This window comes from Prionailurus bengalensis, chromosome D3, assembly GCF_016509475.1.
Source record: "Prionailurus bengalensis isolate Pbe53 chromosome D3, Fcat_Pben_1.1_paternal_pri, whole genome shotgun sequence".
NCBI lineage: Eukaryota > Metazoa > Chordata > Mammalia > Carnivora > Felidae > Prionailurus > Prionailurus bengalensis.
Window position 1 is genome coordinate 18,299,375 of NC_057356.1, and position 18,130 is coordinate 18,317,504.

Below are 18,130 nucleotides of genomic sequence, written 5' to 3' on the forward strand. Positions count from 1 at the left end.
TTTTATTTATTTGATTATTTTTAAATATTTATTTTTGAGAGAGAGAGAGAGAGAGAGACAGAGTGTGAGTCAGGGAGGGGCAGAGAGAGAGGGAGACAGAATCTGAAGCAGGCTCCAGGCTCCAGGCTCTGAGCTGTCAGCACAGAGCCCAATGAACCGTGAGATCATGACCTGAGCTGAAGTCAGACGCTTAACGGACTGAACCACCCAGGTGCCCCAATTAATTTATTTTTTAAATTTACATCTAAGTTAGTTGGCATATAGTGCAATAATGGTTTCAAAAGGAGTAGAATCCAGGGATTCATCCCCTACATAGAACACCCAGTGCTCATCCCAACAAATGTCCTCCTTAGTGCCCGTCACCCATTTAGACCATCCTCCCACCTACCTCCCCTCCAGCAACCCTCAGTTCTCTGTATTTAAGAGTCTCTTGTGTTTTGTCCCCCTTCCTGTTTTTATGAGTGAAGTCATATGACATTTGTTTTTCTCTAATTTCGCTCCGTATAATATCCTCTGGTTCCATCCATGTTGTTGCAAATGGCAAGATTTCATTCCTTTTGGTTACCTGTAACGTTTCATTCTTGATCGACTGATAGGGTCAATCTGTTATGCGTCTTTTCGTCTTCTCTATAATCTTTTATTAATCTTTTACCTTCTTTATTCGTAGATTTTCTAATATTGAATTCTTATAATTGATTTTATTACTAAATTAATACTGACTTTCGGGAATACATCCCACTGGGTCGTGTTTTACCGTTCCTTTATTATTTGATTAGATTTTGTTTGCTAGTCATTGAGGACTTTAGTATTGATGTACCTAAGTGAGGTTGGTCTAGTTTCTTTTATATTTTCATTAGAAATAGAGAAGGTATATACAACATAGGTATAAGTTAAAGAATATTAAACGCCTGTATGCCGCCACCCAGGGTAAGATATGAAGCACAATCCTTGGTTTTCCTGATAGTTTTACCATCGGTGCATGTATCCTCAAATAATATAGTGCTCAATTTTGCTTGTTTGGGACATTTGTTAAAATAGAATCAAACCGTATATATATTCTTATATGAATTGCTTTCTCTGAACAAGGCTTGTTTTGAGATTAAACCATGTTGGCGGACATAATGGTGATTCGTTCACTTTCCCAGCTGTGCACAGCATACTGGTTGCATTACACATCTTTGTTGAATCTTCCTACCCAGGATTTGGCATGTATTTCTATTTCTCTAAGGGTTCTTCTGCGTCCTTCTGGAGTGTGCTAAAAACAGCATGGATTCTGGAGTTGGACTCTTTAGGTTTGAATCTTGGTTGACCTATACTAGTTATCTGGCAAGTTATGGAATCTCTCTGTGTCTCACGCAGCGTCTCCACCTATAAAATGAGAGCCGAAATGCCTATTACCTCCTAGGTTCATTGAGAGCTTTCAAGTGAATTTGTATATGAAAATACAAATCCAATGCCTGGTGCAAAATGTAACTCTGTGTAACTGTTCGTGGTCTGGCCACCCCCCCCCCCCCCCCCCGCTGTGTAATAGCAATAGTAACGTATTCTATTTTTTTAAATGCTTACTTATTTATTTTAAAGGTGAGAGTGCACATACGTGAGCAGGAGAGAGGCAGAGAGAGGGAGAGAGAATCCCAAGCAGGTTCCATGCTGTCAGCACGGAGCCCAAGGTGGGGCTCCAACTCACAAACTGTGAGATCACAGTGACCTGAGCTGAAATCAAGAGTTGGATGCTTAACCCATTGAGCTACCATGGCGCCTCTTTTCTATCTATTTTTTTTAAAGTAAGTGCTACACCCAACGTGGGGATTGAACTCACAACCCCAAGATCAAGAGTCCATGCCCTCCCGACTGAGCCGGCCAGGCACCCCTGCAATAAGTGTTTTCTGTTCAACTGAGGATGGTCTAGATGCTGACAGGCACCCAACCAGGGGCGAGGGTTCCAACGTTTCCACTTCCTCGCCAACCCTTGTTATTACCGGACAGTTGGATTGTGGCCATCCTGGTGGGCATGAAGTACCATCTCATTGCAGTTTTGACTTGCACTTTCCTCTTTCACCTTTCATTTAAAGTATTTTTAGGGGCGCCTGGGTGGCTCAGTTGGTTAAGCGGCCGACTTCGGCTCAGGTCACGATCTCACACCCCGTGAGTTCGAGCCCCACGTCGGGCTCTGTGCTTACCGCTCAGAGCCTGGAGCCTGTTTCAGATTCTGTGTCTCCCTCTCTCTGACCCTCCCCCGTTCATGCTCTGTCTCTCTCTGTCTCAAAAATAAATAAACGCTAAAAAAAAAAAAATTAAAAAGAAAGAAAGAAAGAAAGAAAGAAAGAAAGTATTTTTTTTATCGGGCGCCTGGCTGGCTCAGTCGTTAAGCATCTGACTTTGGCTCAGGTCATGATCTCCTGGTCCATGAGCAGGAGCCCCACTTAGAGTAACCATGAGCCCCACTTCTGGTCTCTCTTCTCTCTCTCTCTCTCTCTCCCCCTCTGCCCCTCCTGGGCAGAGACTCTTTCTCTCTCTCTCTCTCTCTCTCTCTCTCTCTCTCTCTCTCTCTCTCTGCCCTCCCTGACTCACGCTCTTTCTCTCTCTCTCAAAATAAACTTAAAAAAAAAAAAAAAAAGTGTTTCTCGTTCTTTGTTATCCTTCAAATGGGAAGTTAGGTCTAGGCCTGTGCTGCCTGTTGAGGTTAATTGAAATTAAAATTTCAGTCCCTCAGTCTCACTCATCGTATTTCAAACGCTGACGGGCCATGTGTGGCTATCAGCTGCCGTAAGAAACAATGAAGTTCTAGAACATTATCGTCTCAGAAGGTTCTACTGGAGTGTTGACCTAGATGCTTGGCCAGACTCAGCTTTGCATGACATAAATCCCTTGAGATTTGCTTTATGGCCCGGGCTGTGGTCAACTTACTGTGACTACTCTATGTGCTTTTGAAACAAAATGCATATTCTTCAATGGTGGGGTGCAATATTCTACTTGTGCTAGTTAATTCTGTTTAGCTTTTCTGTGTCCTACTGATTTTTTTTGCCATTGTTTTCTGTCAGTTTCTGAGAAGGGTTAGTTGAGATCTTTCTCTGTGCGACCATTTGAATAAACTGTAGTAGGTACATACGCACAGTGGGGTACTTGGCAACTCTAAAAAAAAGGAATGAGGAATGTCGTTATTAACAGCTCTGAAGCGATCATCGGGAGACATGTCCCAGTGAAAGACAAGTTGGAAAAACAGAATATAGAATTTGCAAATACATGCCTAAGAAAGGAGGAAACAACCGACAGGCGTTTGCTAATATTTAAGAAACAATTTTAGCATTGTAATAACTTTTAGATGTTTTCCATGTTTGTTTTCTTTTTGAGAGAGAGAGCACACAAGGGAGGGGCAGAGAGACAGGGAGACACAGAATCCGAAGCAGGCTCCAGGCTCCGAGCTGTCAGCACAGAGCCCAACACGGGGCTCAAACCCACAAGCTGTGAGATCATGACCTGAGCCGAAGTCGGACGCTTAACTGACTGAGTCACCCAGGCATCCCTAATAATTTTTAAATGGTCATTTACAGAAAGAGAAAGGAATAGGGCTCAAGAGACAGGGGTAGGAGCTAGTTCTGTGAATATGCCTTATTTTGTTCTTTGGAACCATTAAAATGTTTACAGAATTATAGAGTAAAATAACATTGAAAAATTAATCTCCAAGTAAGGAATAAAATAAAGGAGATAAACCTAAGGGTATATTTAATTGCTGGTAGAGCCACATAGAGATCAACTATTTCTTTTTCTTTTTTTTTTTTTTTTTTTGAGATCAACTATTTCAAGGGGACTTAAAAACGCAGTGATGTGCCTATACAACCCCAGAAAAGTACACTCCCAAGACAAATAACTGAAAAACTTTCAGACCTTTTCCACTAATCACATTGGGGATGGTGTTGGCGTTCTTACTTTGGAACTACGTATTATGGAAAAAATCCCATGAATAATTGTGTCACTGAACGAGGATTTTGGAGAAAAGAAAGGGGAAATAATATAAGAAAGGTAAGATTCCGTGCAAACCCCTTAGTTATGTATTTGAATTGAAATAATAAACTCCTCATGCATTTTGAGAAACACTTTCTTGCTTCCTTTCGGATGGGACACGAGATCTGGTATCCACGGTCACCACTCATATTCAACATAATACTGTTCTAGCCAGAGCAGTTGGAAGAAAAAGAAATAAAGGGCATCAGAGTTGGAAAGGCAGAAGTAGAATGGGCTCTATTTGCAGGTGGCATGATTTTGCCTATAGAAAATCCTGGGGGCTCCTGGGTGGCTCAGTCGGTTGGGCGTCCGACTTTAGCTCAGGTCATGATCTCACGGTTCGTGGGTTCGAGCCCCACGTCGGGCTCTGTGCTGACAGCTCGGAGCCTGGAGCCCGCTTCGGATTCTGTGTCTTCCTCTCTCTCTCTGCTCCTTCCCTGCTCCCGCTCCGTGTGTCTCTCTCTCAAAAATAAACATTAAAAAAAAAAAAAAAAAAGGAAAGAAAATCCTAAGACTCCACCAAAAAACTGTTTGATCTAATCAGTGAATCCTATAAAGTGTCAGGATACAAAATTGCCCTACAGAAATCAGTAGCATTTCTGTACGTTATCAGTGAATTCTCTGGAAGGGAGATAGAGCAATCCCATAAAGAATACTTGCTCGGAGCACCCGGGTGGCTCAGTCTGTTAAGCGTCCAACTCTTGGTTTCGGCTCAGGTCACGATCTCCTGGGTCATGAGTTCGAGCCCTGCTTCAGGCTCTGTGCTGGCAGCAGCGAGCCCGATGTGGGGCCCAAGCTCATGAACTGCAAGATCATGACCTGAGCCAAAGTCAGACTCTCAACCAACTGAGCCACCCAGGCGCCCCTGTGTGTGAACACTTTTCGTAATAAAAGCTATAACTACGTATATTTACAGGAAAAAAAAAAACCCTAAAGAAATTATGAAGTAAAGGAATAGTACGGGTTGGTACCCAGGTACAACTATGAATTTGAAGGAAGCACTTAAATATGGAAGCCTGGCGAACAGGATTCTAGGGGATAAACAGGGTTTTACCAACTCTCCTCTTGCCCTAGGGGTTCCCAGACTCTCTCCCACATGTCCATGGGTAACCTGGTGAGACTTTCCCCCTAAACAGAAAGGCTTTGTTTTCCTTAATTTTACATACGGAGGTTTTTTAGGACTTCCCTTGAAAAAAGTGTCCTGAAGCATAGACTTTCAAAAGCTACAACTCAAGGGCTTATCTTCTCCCCTTAAAAAAAATTCCCCCTTGGGGCACCTGGGTGGCTCAGTCAGTTAAGCATCTGACCTCAGCTCAGGTCATGGTCTCACGGCCTGTGAATTTGAGCCCCGCATCGAGCTCTGTGCAGACAGCTCAGAGCCTGGAGCCTGCTTCCGATTCTGTGTCTCCCTCTCTCTCTGCCCCTCCCCTGCGCGCACTGTGTCCCCACCCCCCCCCCAAACATAAATAAACATCAAGAAAAAAATTTCCCTCTTGGGGTGCCTGGGTGGCTCAGTCGGTTAAGCATCTGATGACTTGGGCTTAGATCATGATCTCATGGTTTGAGCTCGAGCCCCACATTGGGCTCTCTGCTGTCAGTGTGGAGCCCACCTCAGATCTTTTGTCTCCCTCTCTCTTTCTCTCTGTCTTTCTCTCCCTCCCCACCCCCCACCTCTCTCACTCTCACTCTCAAAAAGAAATAAACATTAAAAAAAAATTCCCTCTTCTCATCTTCCAAACCTTAGAGTTGTAGCCAGGACAGTTGGCTGAGTTTAACGTGCAAAAGCTGTGACTCACTTTCCAAGTGTTGTTCTCCCCGTGGAAAAAGCCCTTTTCTGCAGGCATATGAGTCAGGATAAGCAGCCTTCAGCTACAGCAACAAACAGCCCCCAATTCTCCAAACTTGGCCGCAGCAGGAGTTTATTTCTTGCTTACGCAAAGGCTACTGTGTGTCTGGATGATTCATTAGAGCATCTCTCTCCACGTGATGACTCTGGGATCCGGGCCGTATCGATTTTGTAGCTCGTCCATTCCACAAGAAATTCCCAGTCACTGCAGCCTTGAAGGAGTCCGGATAACCCGATGGAGGAGCTGGCACAGAGGTCACTTCTAGCCACAGTCTGTTGGTCCAAAATAGTCATGTGACTTAACTGCAGGGGGAAAGGTCGGGACATGCATGGAATGTGTGTCAGGCATTTTGGTCTCTGTCACAGCATTTAGCCATCTTGATATACGCTGTGCCTCCCTCCTCCCTTCCTTCCCCCCCTCCTCCCACTCACCCAGACACACACTGGGTCAAGTGCTAGGTTATATAGAAGGTGGTATGGTCAGGCCATCACTGATGACATGACGCTTCCAAAATAATGGTCCTGGTGGGAGCGTCTCCTGAGTCTCCCGCCTGCAGACAAGTGAATTATCTGAACTACCCAAGACGAGGGGTGACTAGCTTTCTTTCGACTGGTGCCCCACCGGGCTATGCATGTGCAACAGACTTCACGTAAAATTCCAAATTTCTGACTTTTCTTGAATGATCGGGAGGTCTGGCAACACGAGGCAAACGTTCACACCTGGAGTCAGCGGAGACAAGCGGGGGTGGCCCGGTTTCGATGGCCATTCGTTCCCTAATCTAAGCGAGTCCCTATCATCCACCAGCTTGACTCAACCCACAGCTTGTGATCCCTAACCTGTGGGTTTGCGCAACAGCATCCTCTACAGAAGTTTTATCGCCCCAAAGATGTTCAGCCTTAGGTCTCCTAAAAAACCTCTCTCTTGAATTTCTTCCCTCTTATTTGGTCCTTTCCGGATTTGATATTTTCTTCCTGATAAAATCTTTCGATCCTTTGCTTTTGGGTCAAAGCGGGACTGCTTGAATTGCTTCATTCCCCCATCCCCTCTGCCCTGATTTTCATCCCTTTGACTGTTCCCGTCAGTCTCACCAGGACGCTCTCATTTCCTCTTGCCCTTTCAAGATATTTGGAAATGAGCTAGGTAAAAGGAGCCCAGCCGTGGGAATTGAAATATTGCAGCAAACAAAACTCCAGTCTGAAGTGGCCCTTGGCGAGTTAAAATCGGTGTCCCATTCCTTAATCTTCGAGGCTTATGCAAAATCGGTTCGGGCTGCGAGTCACAGAAAGCCCGAGGTACTGACTGCAGGGCTCACTCTTGTAAGCACACATCGATCGAAGGGGGATAAGAGAGCTTTGTAATTTCTGCACCCTCCAGTGTGGGGATCTGACGGCAGCGCTATTTGTGGGCGCGGCTCCAGACATTTCAGACTCCAGCCCACTCCCAATTCAACAGGGGCTCGCTGACCACTAACCGGCGCACTTTTCACTTTGTTTTCTCGTTTCTGATAATTACTAATACAGTAATACTAATGGGGCTCGAAGGACGCGCTCCCAGAGCTGACATTGTGTCTGGCACCATGCCAAGTCCTTTCTGTTCAAACCAACAACCTTGCCAAGTAGGTACAGTTATGTTTGCATTTTACAGACCTGAAACAGAGACAGGTCCTTGCAGAGCGAAAGAGACTTTCCCCAGAAGTGACAGAGACTGGATTTAAACCCCGGGGAAGGCTTGTGTCCCAGGGTCCTTTACTGCCTCTCTTCTACACACAGACAACACACTTTTTTTTTAAAAAAGTGTTTACTTTGAGAGGGAGAGAGGAGAGAGAGCAGGGGAGCGGCAGAGAAAGGGAGAGAGACAGAATCTCAAGCACTCCAAGCTGTCAGCGCAGAGCCCGATGCGGGGCTCGAACCCACGAACCGTGAGATCACGACCTGAGCTGAAATCAAGAGTAGATGCTTACTCGACTGAGCCACCCAGGCGTCCCACTATTGCTTTAAAATGGAGATATTTGGAATCACCAGGATATTCTTCCACGATTCTTTTGCAATCTAAATGCATTGTTTTCATCCTTGGAGAGCAGTGTTCTAGCTCCGTTTGACTAGGGTAGAGAGACACCTGGTGGCCATTCTGGTTTTTAAAACTTTCTATTATGCAAAATTTTGAATGTGTACAAACAGATCAGTATAATAAACCTGCCTTATTCCCATCACCCAGCTTCAACAATTATTACCATTCTGCTTTTCTGTTTCCATGTGGGCCTTCACCCACTCTCCATCCCCTGCACACTTTTTTTGTGGTTCTTTTTTTAAAAAAAATTTTTTTTTAACATTTATTTATTTTTGAGAGACAGAGACAGAGCATGAGCAGGGGAAGGGCAGAGAGAGAGGGAGACACAGAATCCAAAGCAGGCTCCAAGCTGTCAGCACAGAGCCTGATGCGGGGCTCGAACTCACAAACCACGAGTTCATGACCTGAGCCGAAGTCGGACGCCCAACCGACTGAGCCACCCAGGCTCCCCTGTGGTCCTTTTTTAGAATAAAATTTACATATGTGGAAATCTACCAGATCTTAACAAGGTATCTTGGCAAACAGACACAGCCATGTAACACACAGCCCTATCAAGGCAGAGAATGTTTCCATCACTCCAAAAATGCCCTTTGCCAGACAACCCCCCTAACCAGGCAACGATTGTTCTGATTTTTCACCGCAGATTAGTTTTGCTTCCAGAATTTCAGATAAATGGAATCATAGGGCATGCACTCTTTTGTGTCTGAGTTCTTTCACTCAGCACAATGCCGGTGAGAGTCCTCTGTGTCTTGCGTACCAGTTCTCTCTTTTATCGTTGTACCCTTTCTATTGTATAGATTCCCCGTCCGCTCTCCGGTTGATGGAAATTTGGATTGTTTCCAGTTTGGGGCCATTATGAATAAAGTTGCTGTAAACCTTTATGTTGGAGTCTTTTTGTGGCTGTGTGTTTACACTTCTCCTATGTCAATACTTGGAAGGGGACTGCTGGATCAAAGGGCGGAGGCTAACTTTATTAGAAACTGCCAGACCTTTTCCCAAAGTGATTCTATCACTTCACATTCCTGCCAGCGATGCGGGAGCGGTCCATCTGTTCTGCGTCTCGCTCATAGTTGGTGCTGTCAGTCTTTTTCATTCGAGCTGCTCTGGGGCCATCTCGATGCAGTTCTGACTTGCATTTCTCTGATGACTAATGACGTTGAGCACTTTCCTATGCGCTCATTGACCATTCGTTTTGACTGCCTTTGTGAAATGTCCGTTCAAGTCTTCTGCGCAATTTTTACGGGCTTTGATTTTTTGGTACTGAGTCATAAGAATCTTTTATCCTGGATGCAAATCCTTCGCAGGTATATATTTTGTGAACACTTTCGGCCAGTCTGTGGCTTGCCTATTCGTTTTCTTAATGGTGTCTTCTGGGAGAAGTTTTTGATGAAGTCAAATGCCTTATTTTTTATAGTTCTTTCTTCCTTTGTCAAAAGGAAATGTTACCTTCCTCTGGTTGCAGAGATATTCTCTTTCTGTTTTCTCCCGTTAGCTTTATAGATTATGCATTTACAGTTAGGTCTCGGATTCACCTCAAGCTTTTATATATATAAATAAAATGTTATAAAATAATATGTCCAACATACAATATGTTTTTATAAATCTGTATCTTTATATATTATGAGATAGGAATTGTTTATATAGTTCATATATAATAAAAGTTTTCTTTATATAGTTCCATATGTAAGTTTATATAATATATAGATGAATTTAAAACGTTTGTTTTTAATTAATTTTGAGAGAGAGCATGCAGGCAGGGGAGACAGGCAGAGGGGGAGAGAGAGAATCTCAAGTAGACTGCACTGTCAGCACAGAGCCCTACACAGGGCTTCGTCCCATGAACCTGGGATCCCGACCTGAGCCAAAATCAAGCAGTGGGCGCTCAACCGACTGAGCCACCCAGGTGCCCTGATACATAAAAAAAAGTTTTATATAGAGTTTTGTATATATGTTTATATGTTATATAGATATGTGTCTTATATATAGTTTTATATATAAACGTATACTGTATAATATAGAGATATATAGAAGTTTTACATATAGTTTTATACATACAAGTTTATATAATATATAGATATGTGGAAGTTTTACATTTAGTTTTACACATATAAAAGTTCAAGTAAGCTTTGCGCAGTGGCAGTATCATAGCCAATGAGGTTTATCCGAGGCGCGATTATTGCTCATTAAAAGTTCAAGTAATAGAAATGTATTAAAATATGAACATATATTTTATATGTATTACACTACATTATTTTATAATATATAAGTATATGTATCATGAAGTAGGGTTGAAATGGATTTACCTCATTACGATACCTAGCTCTTCCTGTGCTATTAGTTGAAAAGATTTTCCCTTTTTGCACTGACTTGTTTTGGTACCTTTGTTAAAAATCAGTTGACACAGTGGGCTTGATTACTCCCGGCGAAGATGCGTGAGTCCTCTAGCTTTGTTTTCCTTTGTCGAGACTGTTTCAGCTATTCCAGATCCTCTGTGTATCCAAAGGTGTCCGTTGTCAATTTCCTGTCCCATGCTCAGATTCATCCTTCAGGACCTGCCCTGGGATAACCGACCTCCTTGAGCGTTGCTCCTTGCATCCTGGTCACTAGAGGGCGCTGGAGGGACGCTGCACTAGCCAGAGGTTTCTCTTCCTGGCTCCCTTTGCTAGGTTTTGCGGCTGCTTTTCAGCGGCAGTAGCCTGCGCAGTGGTACATGGTGACCCATGCACTAACCATGTGCCCAGAGCACGGTCCGTCAGCCCCCCAGTAGCCTGGGCCTGGTGATCACCTTGTGGCGATCCTCCCAACGCAGAGCTCACACGCTCCAGGCCACCTCCTGTGGCGGTGCCCCCCCCACCCCACCTCTCTCTCTGTACCCTCCAGTCTCCAGCCTCAGCTTGCCCCAGACCTGGAGAGCTGTTTCCCACAGCCCTCCTGACTCAGGCAGGAGTCAGGCTGCACCAGGCCCGCTGCCCAGCGCCGATCGGACTCCCTTTGCCCACCTGTGTCCCTCACGGACACCGTCTAGGGACAGTGGACCAGCTCTGCCCCCTGGTATCCCGCCGAGATTCTCCACCTTCCAGTGAGCTGCGACGACTCCTTTTCCAGGGAGGTCTGAAGCCCAGCCTTGGAGAGAGGACCCTTCCGGGGTGTCCTGCCTTGAGTGTTCCTCTGTAACAAGAAATTCCCATTGCAACCAAATTCCTCACTCATGTCAGAATTACACAGCAAGCTGAGGTAACTGATGCTTAGTAAGGGATGGTCAAGAAAGGCTCTGGGGCCGGGCTGTCTAGGTTCATATCCTGGCCGTGCCTTTTGGCAGAACTTGGACGTGCTTTATAGTGTCTCTGTCCTCAGTTTCCTCATCTCTTAAATAGGCACGGCAATAGCATTTACTTCCTAGCCTCAGCACTAGGGCCAAAGAAAATAGAGGCCAAGTATTTAGCGTAGTACCTAGCAGTCACTGCTCGGTTGCCGTCAGCTGCTGCCGTTACCGTTACTGCTTTTATTACCATCCCCTTGTATCCCTAACCAGATCGTAAACCCTTAACAAAGAGAGCCTAATGTGATCTCGGCGCTCCACTGTCCCCAGGGGATCTCGCTGTTGCCGTCTTCGTCTTCGACGAGCAATAGGGGCTGCGGAATAAGCGAGCTGCTGACGAATGTTCTGTTTGCCGCAGAAAGAAGAAGTGAGGAGGAAGCACATTCGTCTGCACATGGAAAGCACGCTGACCGCCCGGGACAAGGTCGGGGTGCAGGATTTTGTGCTGTTGGATGCCTACACCAGCGAATCTGCTTTTCTGGACAACCTTCGAAAGCGTTTCAGCGAGAACCTCATCTATGTAATGTCACCTGTTCCTCAGCTGTTTCCCTAGACTGGTGGTTCCCCTCCTGCCTGTCTTCACAGCCTTGAGGATAGTGAGCACTATCTCTCCATTAGATCAGCCTTTAAAGAGAGGGGTGAAGGGACCACTGCCAGATGCACCCCGATCCTGGCTTCCAGTGACAAAGACCCAGCTTAAACGGGCGTAAGCCATAAGACAGAATCTATTGACCCTTGTCACTGTAGGGTCCAGAAATAGATCCAGGGTCTAGGGTGATGAGTCTTGAAGAGCCTCAAGGGCTCTTTCCCACCTCTCTGCTCAATTTTGCAAAGGTCTCTTTCTGGGGCGGACTCTATGCAAGGGGGCAAGGGGGCTGGGTAGCCGACAGCCGGACCAGGCTGATGTTGGTAGACAAGAGAGCGATTCCTCCCGGAGCCACAGACATTGGTTGGCTCTGATTGGCCCATCTCGGGTCATTGCTTACCTCTGAACCAATCCCCACAGCTGAAGTGAGGAATATTCTGATTGGCCAGGCTATTTACCCAGGCCCAGCCCAGGAGGTGAGGATTTAGGCCAGTGTGCACCTTACCGTTGGATGCGGGCTGCCAGCCGGAGAAGGTTCCTCAAAGGAATCTGCCGGAAGGAGGGGATCGAGATGCCAGACTGGCAAATATAAGAGATGTCCACCGCATCCCATAAATCTCCAAGGGTCAAGGTTGCCACACATGGCCGGACCTGTTCTTAGGTTTGTCTGGTTGCTTCTAGTGGTGGTCAGTTTTTATTAAGTTCCCCATTTCTCACCGCACCTTGATTTGATTGGTCAAATTTCAGGTAGATTGTTGTAGGGCAAACTCCACAGCGTCTCTGTGTGTTTTTAAACTTAATTAACTTTATTGAGATTTTTATTAGCTGTTGCTAAGAGTAAATTAGACCATGAAAAGCGATCTAACGATATTTGCCTTGTAGCTGTTTTGTTTTTAATGGTGCCATGACTTAATCCGTACGTCGAAACCAAGGTTACCGGGAGAAATAAGCAATGGGAATTCTTAGAGCATATATTTTTGATTGAAGTGGATTTTATGTCTAAGCCAAGGAGAAAGAGTGCGGTATGGAGAAGTATAAGTGGGATGATAGGATCATCATGAATAAATCATTTCCGGTTTGAACAGATTTCAGAAACTACGTTCTACCCTGGAAGATTTCTACTGGTGGAAGCCGTGCACAATTTTAGACAAAATATGGTACTCTCATCTGTTCTAGTTCTCTTTTCGACTTTGTTCTAGAGGTTAGAAACGCCCGTTAGAATGATTTTAGCCAAGGCATAAACTTGAGAACCTCCAATATCGAGGCTCTGGAATGAAACCCAGTAACAAACCCAGAATTTGAAAACTCCAGATGTATTTCCAGAGGAGCCCAGGCATGTCTTTGTTTTCTGTTTAAGAGGGTGAGAGCTTTGGTCATTCCTAAGTGTATTCCAAGAAGCGTTTACGTTAGTGGTTCTGTTACAATCACGAGTGTGTGAGGAACTTGACCAGTAATAGAAGGCAACATTGCAACCCAGGGAAATACGTGCCAGCAGGTGGGAATGTTGGCCCAGCTGGAGACAGCTGGGATGCCTATCTTCCCTGCTTTCACCCAATGGCCGGAGAGACCTCTCTGAAACATCAACGTGGGTCAGATTGTGGTGCTCTCTTCGTGAAGCTCTCCATTTTACATTTACAGTGTGAGGCAAGTATTACTTATCAGTAGGGAGAGCGGTGTCTCCACCACACGCTGCATTTGGAATAAACCCCCGGTTCTTCATGCCCTGGGGGATCCGAACTTGCTCCATCTCGGACTCCGTGTCTTAGCGTCTTCCGTTCCCCCCTCCCTCGCTGACCTCCAGGGCAGCCAGCCTGCCCACCCTGGACCCCTCAGCCTGACCTGCCCTTTCCTGCCTACTTTTTTTTCATCATTCAAGTTTCAGCTCGGAGTCACCTCCTTAAAGAAGACTTCCCCAAGCCCACGAGCTAAGGTGGCCTTCCTTGGTCACTCCCTCTCTCATTACCCTATGTGTACCTTTCTTATCATTCAATTGAAGCATTCTGGAACCCTTGGGTTGGTTGTCTGCCCCTTCCCCCAGACATGTGCACACGCGTGTAAGCTCCAGGACAGCAGGGACACCACCTGTCTTATTTATTGTTTTATATCCCATGAAATGAACACATGGGGATCATAGCATATGTTGGTCTCTCACTTTAGCCCTTTGCACCCCACAATTCCTCACTAGTGCTTTGGTCCATTCTTCTAGACCTATATTGGGACTCTCCTTGTATCTGTGAATCCATACCAGGAGCTTGGAATCTACACTATGAGCCAGATGGAACTTTATCAAGGGGTCAATTTCTTTGAACTGCCACCACATGTGTAAGTAGTACATATGGGGGGTCATCAGTAGTATTTTTCTCTCTTCCTCTTTTTTCCTTTTCCCTCTCTCCCTCTTTCCTATCCATCCATCCATCCATTCACCCCATCCATCCATCCATCCATCCATCCATATCTTTGATGCATCCTCATTAGGTTCTGTACCTCACTTAAACTCCTGCCTTCTTGATAAATGTCTTTCAACACAATAGAAAGCATCAGATCCTTGTCAAGTCTCAGTTTAAATATCCCGAGAGGTGGCATCTTTTGTTAACTGTTAAGAGCTCTAAGAGCGTGGCTGGAGGGAGAGGGGTCTTTTCTGGGAAGAGGTTTGCTGTAGCGCCATCTACTGGTGTCTGAGTATCATGGCGGCAAAAGGAGCCTCCCGTTAGTAGCGGTCCCGCAGATCCGTAGTTCAAGCAATTTCCTGTCTGATCTATATGTCGCTATGGCGCCGCTGAATTTCTCAGTTCTCCCTGGTTGACTTCTGGGCTAGTATGTGGGCTGTCTCTCCATTTTTCTTGAGGACGTACCTATTCACCTCCTGTAAGGCCTTTATAAACCTTTCTGAATCCCTACCACTAGGGGGATCCAAATTAGCCGGCTTTCAAACTCGGCCACGTGGGAAGCTTATACTCTTGGGAGACTTTCACGCTTTGGTTTCTGATCTTGAAGGTAAAAGCCTTGTACCAGTCTCACCTCTTGTCCTATAGACATCACAGAGCTTTTAAGATATTTTTGCTTTCCTGTCTCGGTACTCTTACTTACACTACATCTTGAAGGAAAGAGGAAACTTGGGATCTCGTTATAGCTATTAAGTGTTTAAAATATTCAGACAAGATGTTATTTCTACCTGCAGCTAATAGAATGTCTCTTGGGGATATATATAATTTAGAATCTGGCTTATTCTCATATGAAATGTTGACGGGGGCGCCTTGGCAGCTCAGTCGGTTGAGTATCTGGCTCATGATTTTGGCTCAGGTCGCGATCTCACGTTCACGGGTTCAAGCCCCCATGTCAGGCTTTGCAACGACAGGCTGGAGCCTGCTTGGGATTCTCTCCCTCTCTCTCTGCCCCTCCCTTGCTCACTCGCAGGCGCACGCTCTCTCTCTCTCTCAAAATAAATAAAAAATGTCCATGGTTGCTCAACTTGTCCATTTTAACTCTGTTATCTGAGTTTTGATTTCTGGTACATTTTATCTCCGATCAGTCAATGGGTCCTGGTGAGCGTTTGATATCTGAGCTCAGTGTCCTTGTACCACAGTCTGGATGTGGTTTCCCGGAGGCGGGGTTCTTGGTCCTTCTGCTGTGGTGGGCATTACACGCAGCCCCTTCCCGCTCCTTCTCCAGCTACGCCATAGCTGACAACGCTTACCGCATGATGTGCTCTGAGCTAACTAACCACTTCATCCTCATTTCTGGAGAGAGCGGGGCAGGGAAAACGGAGGCCTCCAAGAAGATTCTCCAGTATTTTGCCGTGACCTGCCCAATGACCGAGTCACTACAAATAGCCCGTGACAGACTGCTGCTCTCCAATCCAGTGCTGGAGGTAAGTGATCTTTGAGGACCTGTGGAGGGGAGTTCTAGGGAGGTCAATTAAGTAAGAAGAATCTTCTGCCTGTGCAGGACAGTCCAAATGGGCAGATCGCCGTCTGGGAGTTAAGCAGAAAGGTCTCAAGGGAAATACTGTGCTTAAGGGCATAACCTTGAAGTCCGGCAAGCATGGACGCTAATCCCAGGGCAGCCACGCCTCAGCAAGCTTTAGCAAACCACCGCATATCCCAGATTCTGTTTCCCTATCTGTGGAATGGGTCTACTCATAGTTCCCACCTCCTAGGAGTTTCTGAGGATAAAACCAGATGAATGCATAAAAAGCACACAGCAGAATTAGTAAGCACTAAAGTCGTGCTCTCTTATTAATATCTTTCTTATTTAATTGAAATTATTTGGATGATTATTGCAATTCACTGACTTGCTGTTTGATTTTGAACAAGCAATTCTGTGTTTTTGTCGCCCTTCATGTTAAAGGTATTTGTGGTTGAAGGAATTTTCCCCATAGACCTATGGGCTGAACAACTTACCTCTCTGATAGAAAAGAGGGTCTGGTAATGGGGGCCATGAACTCTGTCTTCTAGAACAGCAGGGGCCTAGGGGCCTCTATAGCTCTCCCTCGTCAGTCCTAGATTGGATGCTAGAGAGATCTTTTTGTCCTTTCCTCTCGCTCTATCCTCAGTACTTGGCATCAAATTCTCTGTCCTTCGTGGTTCCTTCTTAGAAGATAAAGTATGGCTTTAATCCCTGGCTCCCCCTCCCTCCCCCATTTTCATAATCGTGGCGTTTGGGGTTAGGAATCTGATGAGCTTGGTGAGCTTAAAAGACCAGGCATGACAGTTTGGTTCAGCCTGTCCCTGTCTCCCTCGCTTTGTATTGCAAGGCTTTTGGAAATGCCAAAACACTCCGGAATGACAACTCCAGCAGATTTGGAAAATACATGGACATCCAGTTTGACTATAAGGTACACTGAAGTTCCTATTACTGGTTCATGGGGACCCCTTAGCCTGCCAGTGACAGAAACCTGACCCGAGGTCCCTTAGGGGAGAAAGGGCTCTATTGGCTCAAATAACTAACAACTCCAGGATTAGCACCATTTTGGGAAATGCAAACAAAGACCTCAATGAGATACCATTGTATACTTTCTGGGTGAGCAAAAATTAAGAAGTCTGATCACACCAGCTATTGGTGAAGATGTGGATAATTAGGAACTTTTCCACATTGCCGGTGGGGCTCACACTGGCGCGACCCACTTGGAAAACAACATTATTATCTTGTGAAGTTGAAATCACATCATCTAAGGTGGAGCCATTCCGCTCTTGGAGATTGGCAAGCCTGCCCCCAAGAGCCCTGCTCATGATGGTAAAAAGGTCTGGAAACAGTCAACACATCTGGAGAGGGCTGAGTGTCCATCGACAGGAGAATGGTTAAATGGTGGGATGTTCACCCAATGAACGGTCACGTAACAGCAAGAGCAAGTGAATGAAGCTACACGTAACATGGTCAAGTCTTAGGAAAGTCTGACGTGTCAGCCATTTCTTACAAAGCTTGAGAATAACCACATGGAAACGATGTACTGTGTGGGCACGCATAATTATATGGCATGGGTTGGCAAATGTTTTTTGGATAGGGCCAGATAGTCAATATTTCAGACTCTGTGGACCATAGGGTTTCCGTCACAACCACTCAGCTCTGCTGCTGTGGCATGGAGGCAACCGGAGACAGTGTATGATGAGTATTGTTGTATGTTCACAGAATTTAAATGGGGCCCGTGCAAGTGGGAAGGGTCAATAGAGTTCTCAAGGACGTAGAACTCCGGGGGACAAACTATCCCTTAGACTGGAGGACAGTTGTTGCTTGAGGGTTGAGTGTAGTGATAACAGACTGGCTCAGGGTTTTCCAGAAGCCGGTACATGGACTTCTGGTGAAGTGCGCCCAGACTTTGAAAAAAAAAAAAATTGAATAGTTGTGTCTGTTTTTAAACTCCTTATTGAAATTCAACACATCTACTGAGAAGGAAGCAAGGCATGAGTCCAGTTTAATGAATTTTTACCTATCTGCCTGTGACAACTGGCACTCAGATCAAGATGTAACAATTTCTAGCACCTAGAAGATTGTCCTACCCTTCTCTGACAGTATCTGCCCTCCCAACTGTTACCAACTGTTCTTCCCTCTATAATCAGATTAATTTTGTGGGTTCTTGGGCCTCATGTATAGGGATTATATGTCCTCTTTTTTGTCTGGCTCCCTTTAATCAACACTCTGTCAGATTCATTAATGTCGCTCCATGTGGCAGTTGGTCATTTTTTGCTTATGTGACCTCATCATAATTTTTCTGTTCTCCTATCGATGGACGGTTGGGTTTCCAGTTTGGGGCTGTTGCAGATAGCGCTCTGAACATCCTTGCAACATGTCTTTGAGTAGATATTAGCATCCACT

At 45.5% G+C, this 18,130-nt stretch overlaps 1 protein-coding gene and 1 non-coding gene across 2 annotated transcripts in view; both read left to right on the forward strand.

Moving 5' to 3' along the window:
* Window positions 1–10,038: 10,038 nt before the first annotated feature.
* LOC122471108 lies at window positions 10,039–10,177 on the forward strand. Its single transcript, XR_006294118.1, has one exon. It is a non-coding gene; the product is annotated as a U4 spliceosomal RNA (small nuclear RNA).
* Window positions 10,178–11,596: 1,419 nt separating this feature from the next.
* Window positions 11,597–18,130, forward strand: part of MYO1H (myosin IH) — a 45,780-nt gene continuing 39,246 nt past the window's right edge. Inside the window, exons 1-4 of the mRNA XM_043557852.1 lie at window positions 11,597–11,755; window positions 14,028–14,143; window positions 15,491–15,689; window positions 16,575–16,655. Coding sequence (XP_043413787.1) covers window positions 11,630–11,755; window positions 14,028–14,143; window positions 15,491–15,689; window positions 16,575–16,655 — 522 coding nt within the window. The 5' untranslated portion in view covers window positions 11,597–11,629. The remainder of the gene's footprint in view (window positions 11,756–14,027; window positions 14,144–15,490; window positions 15,690–16,574; window positions 16,656–18,130) is intronic.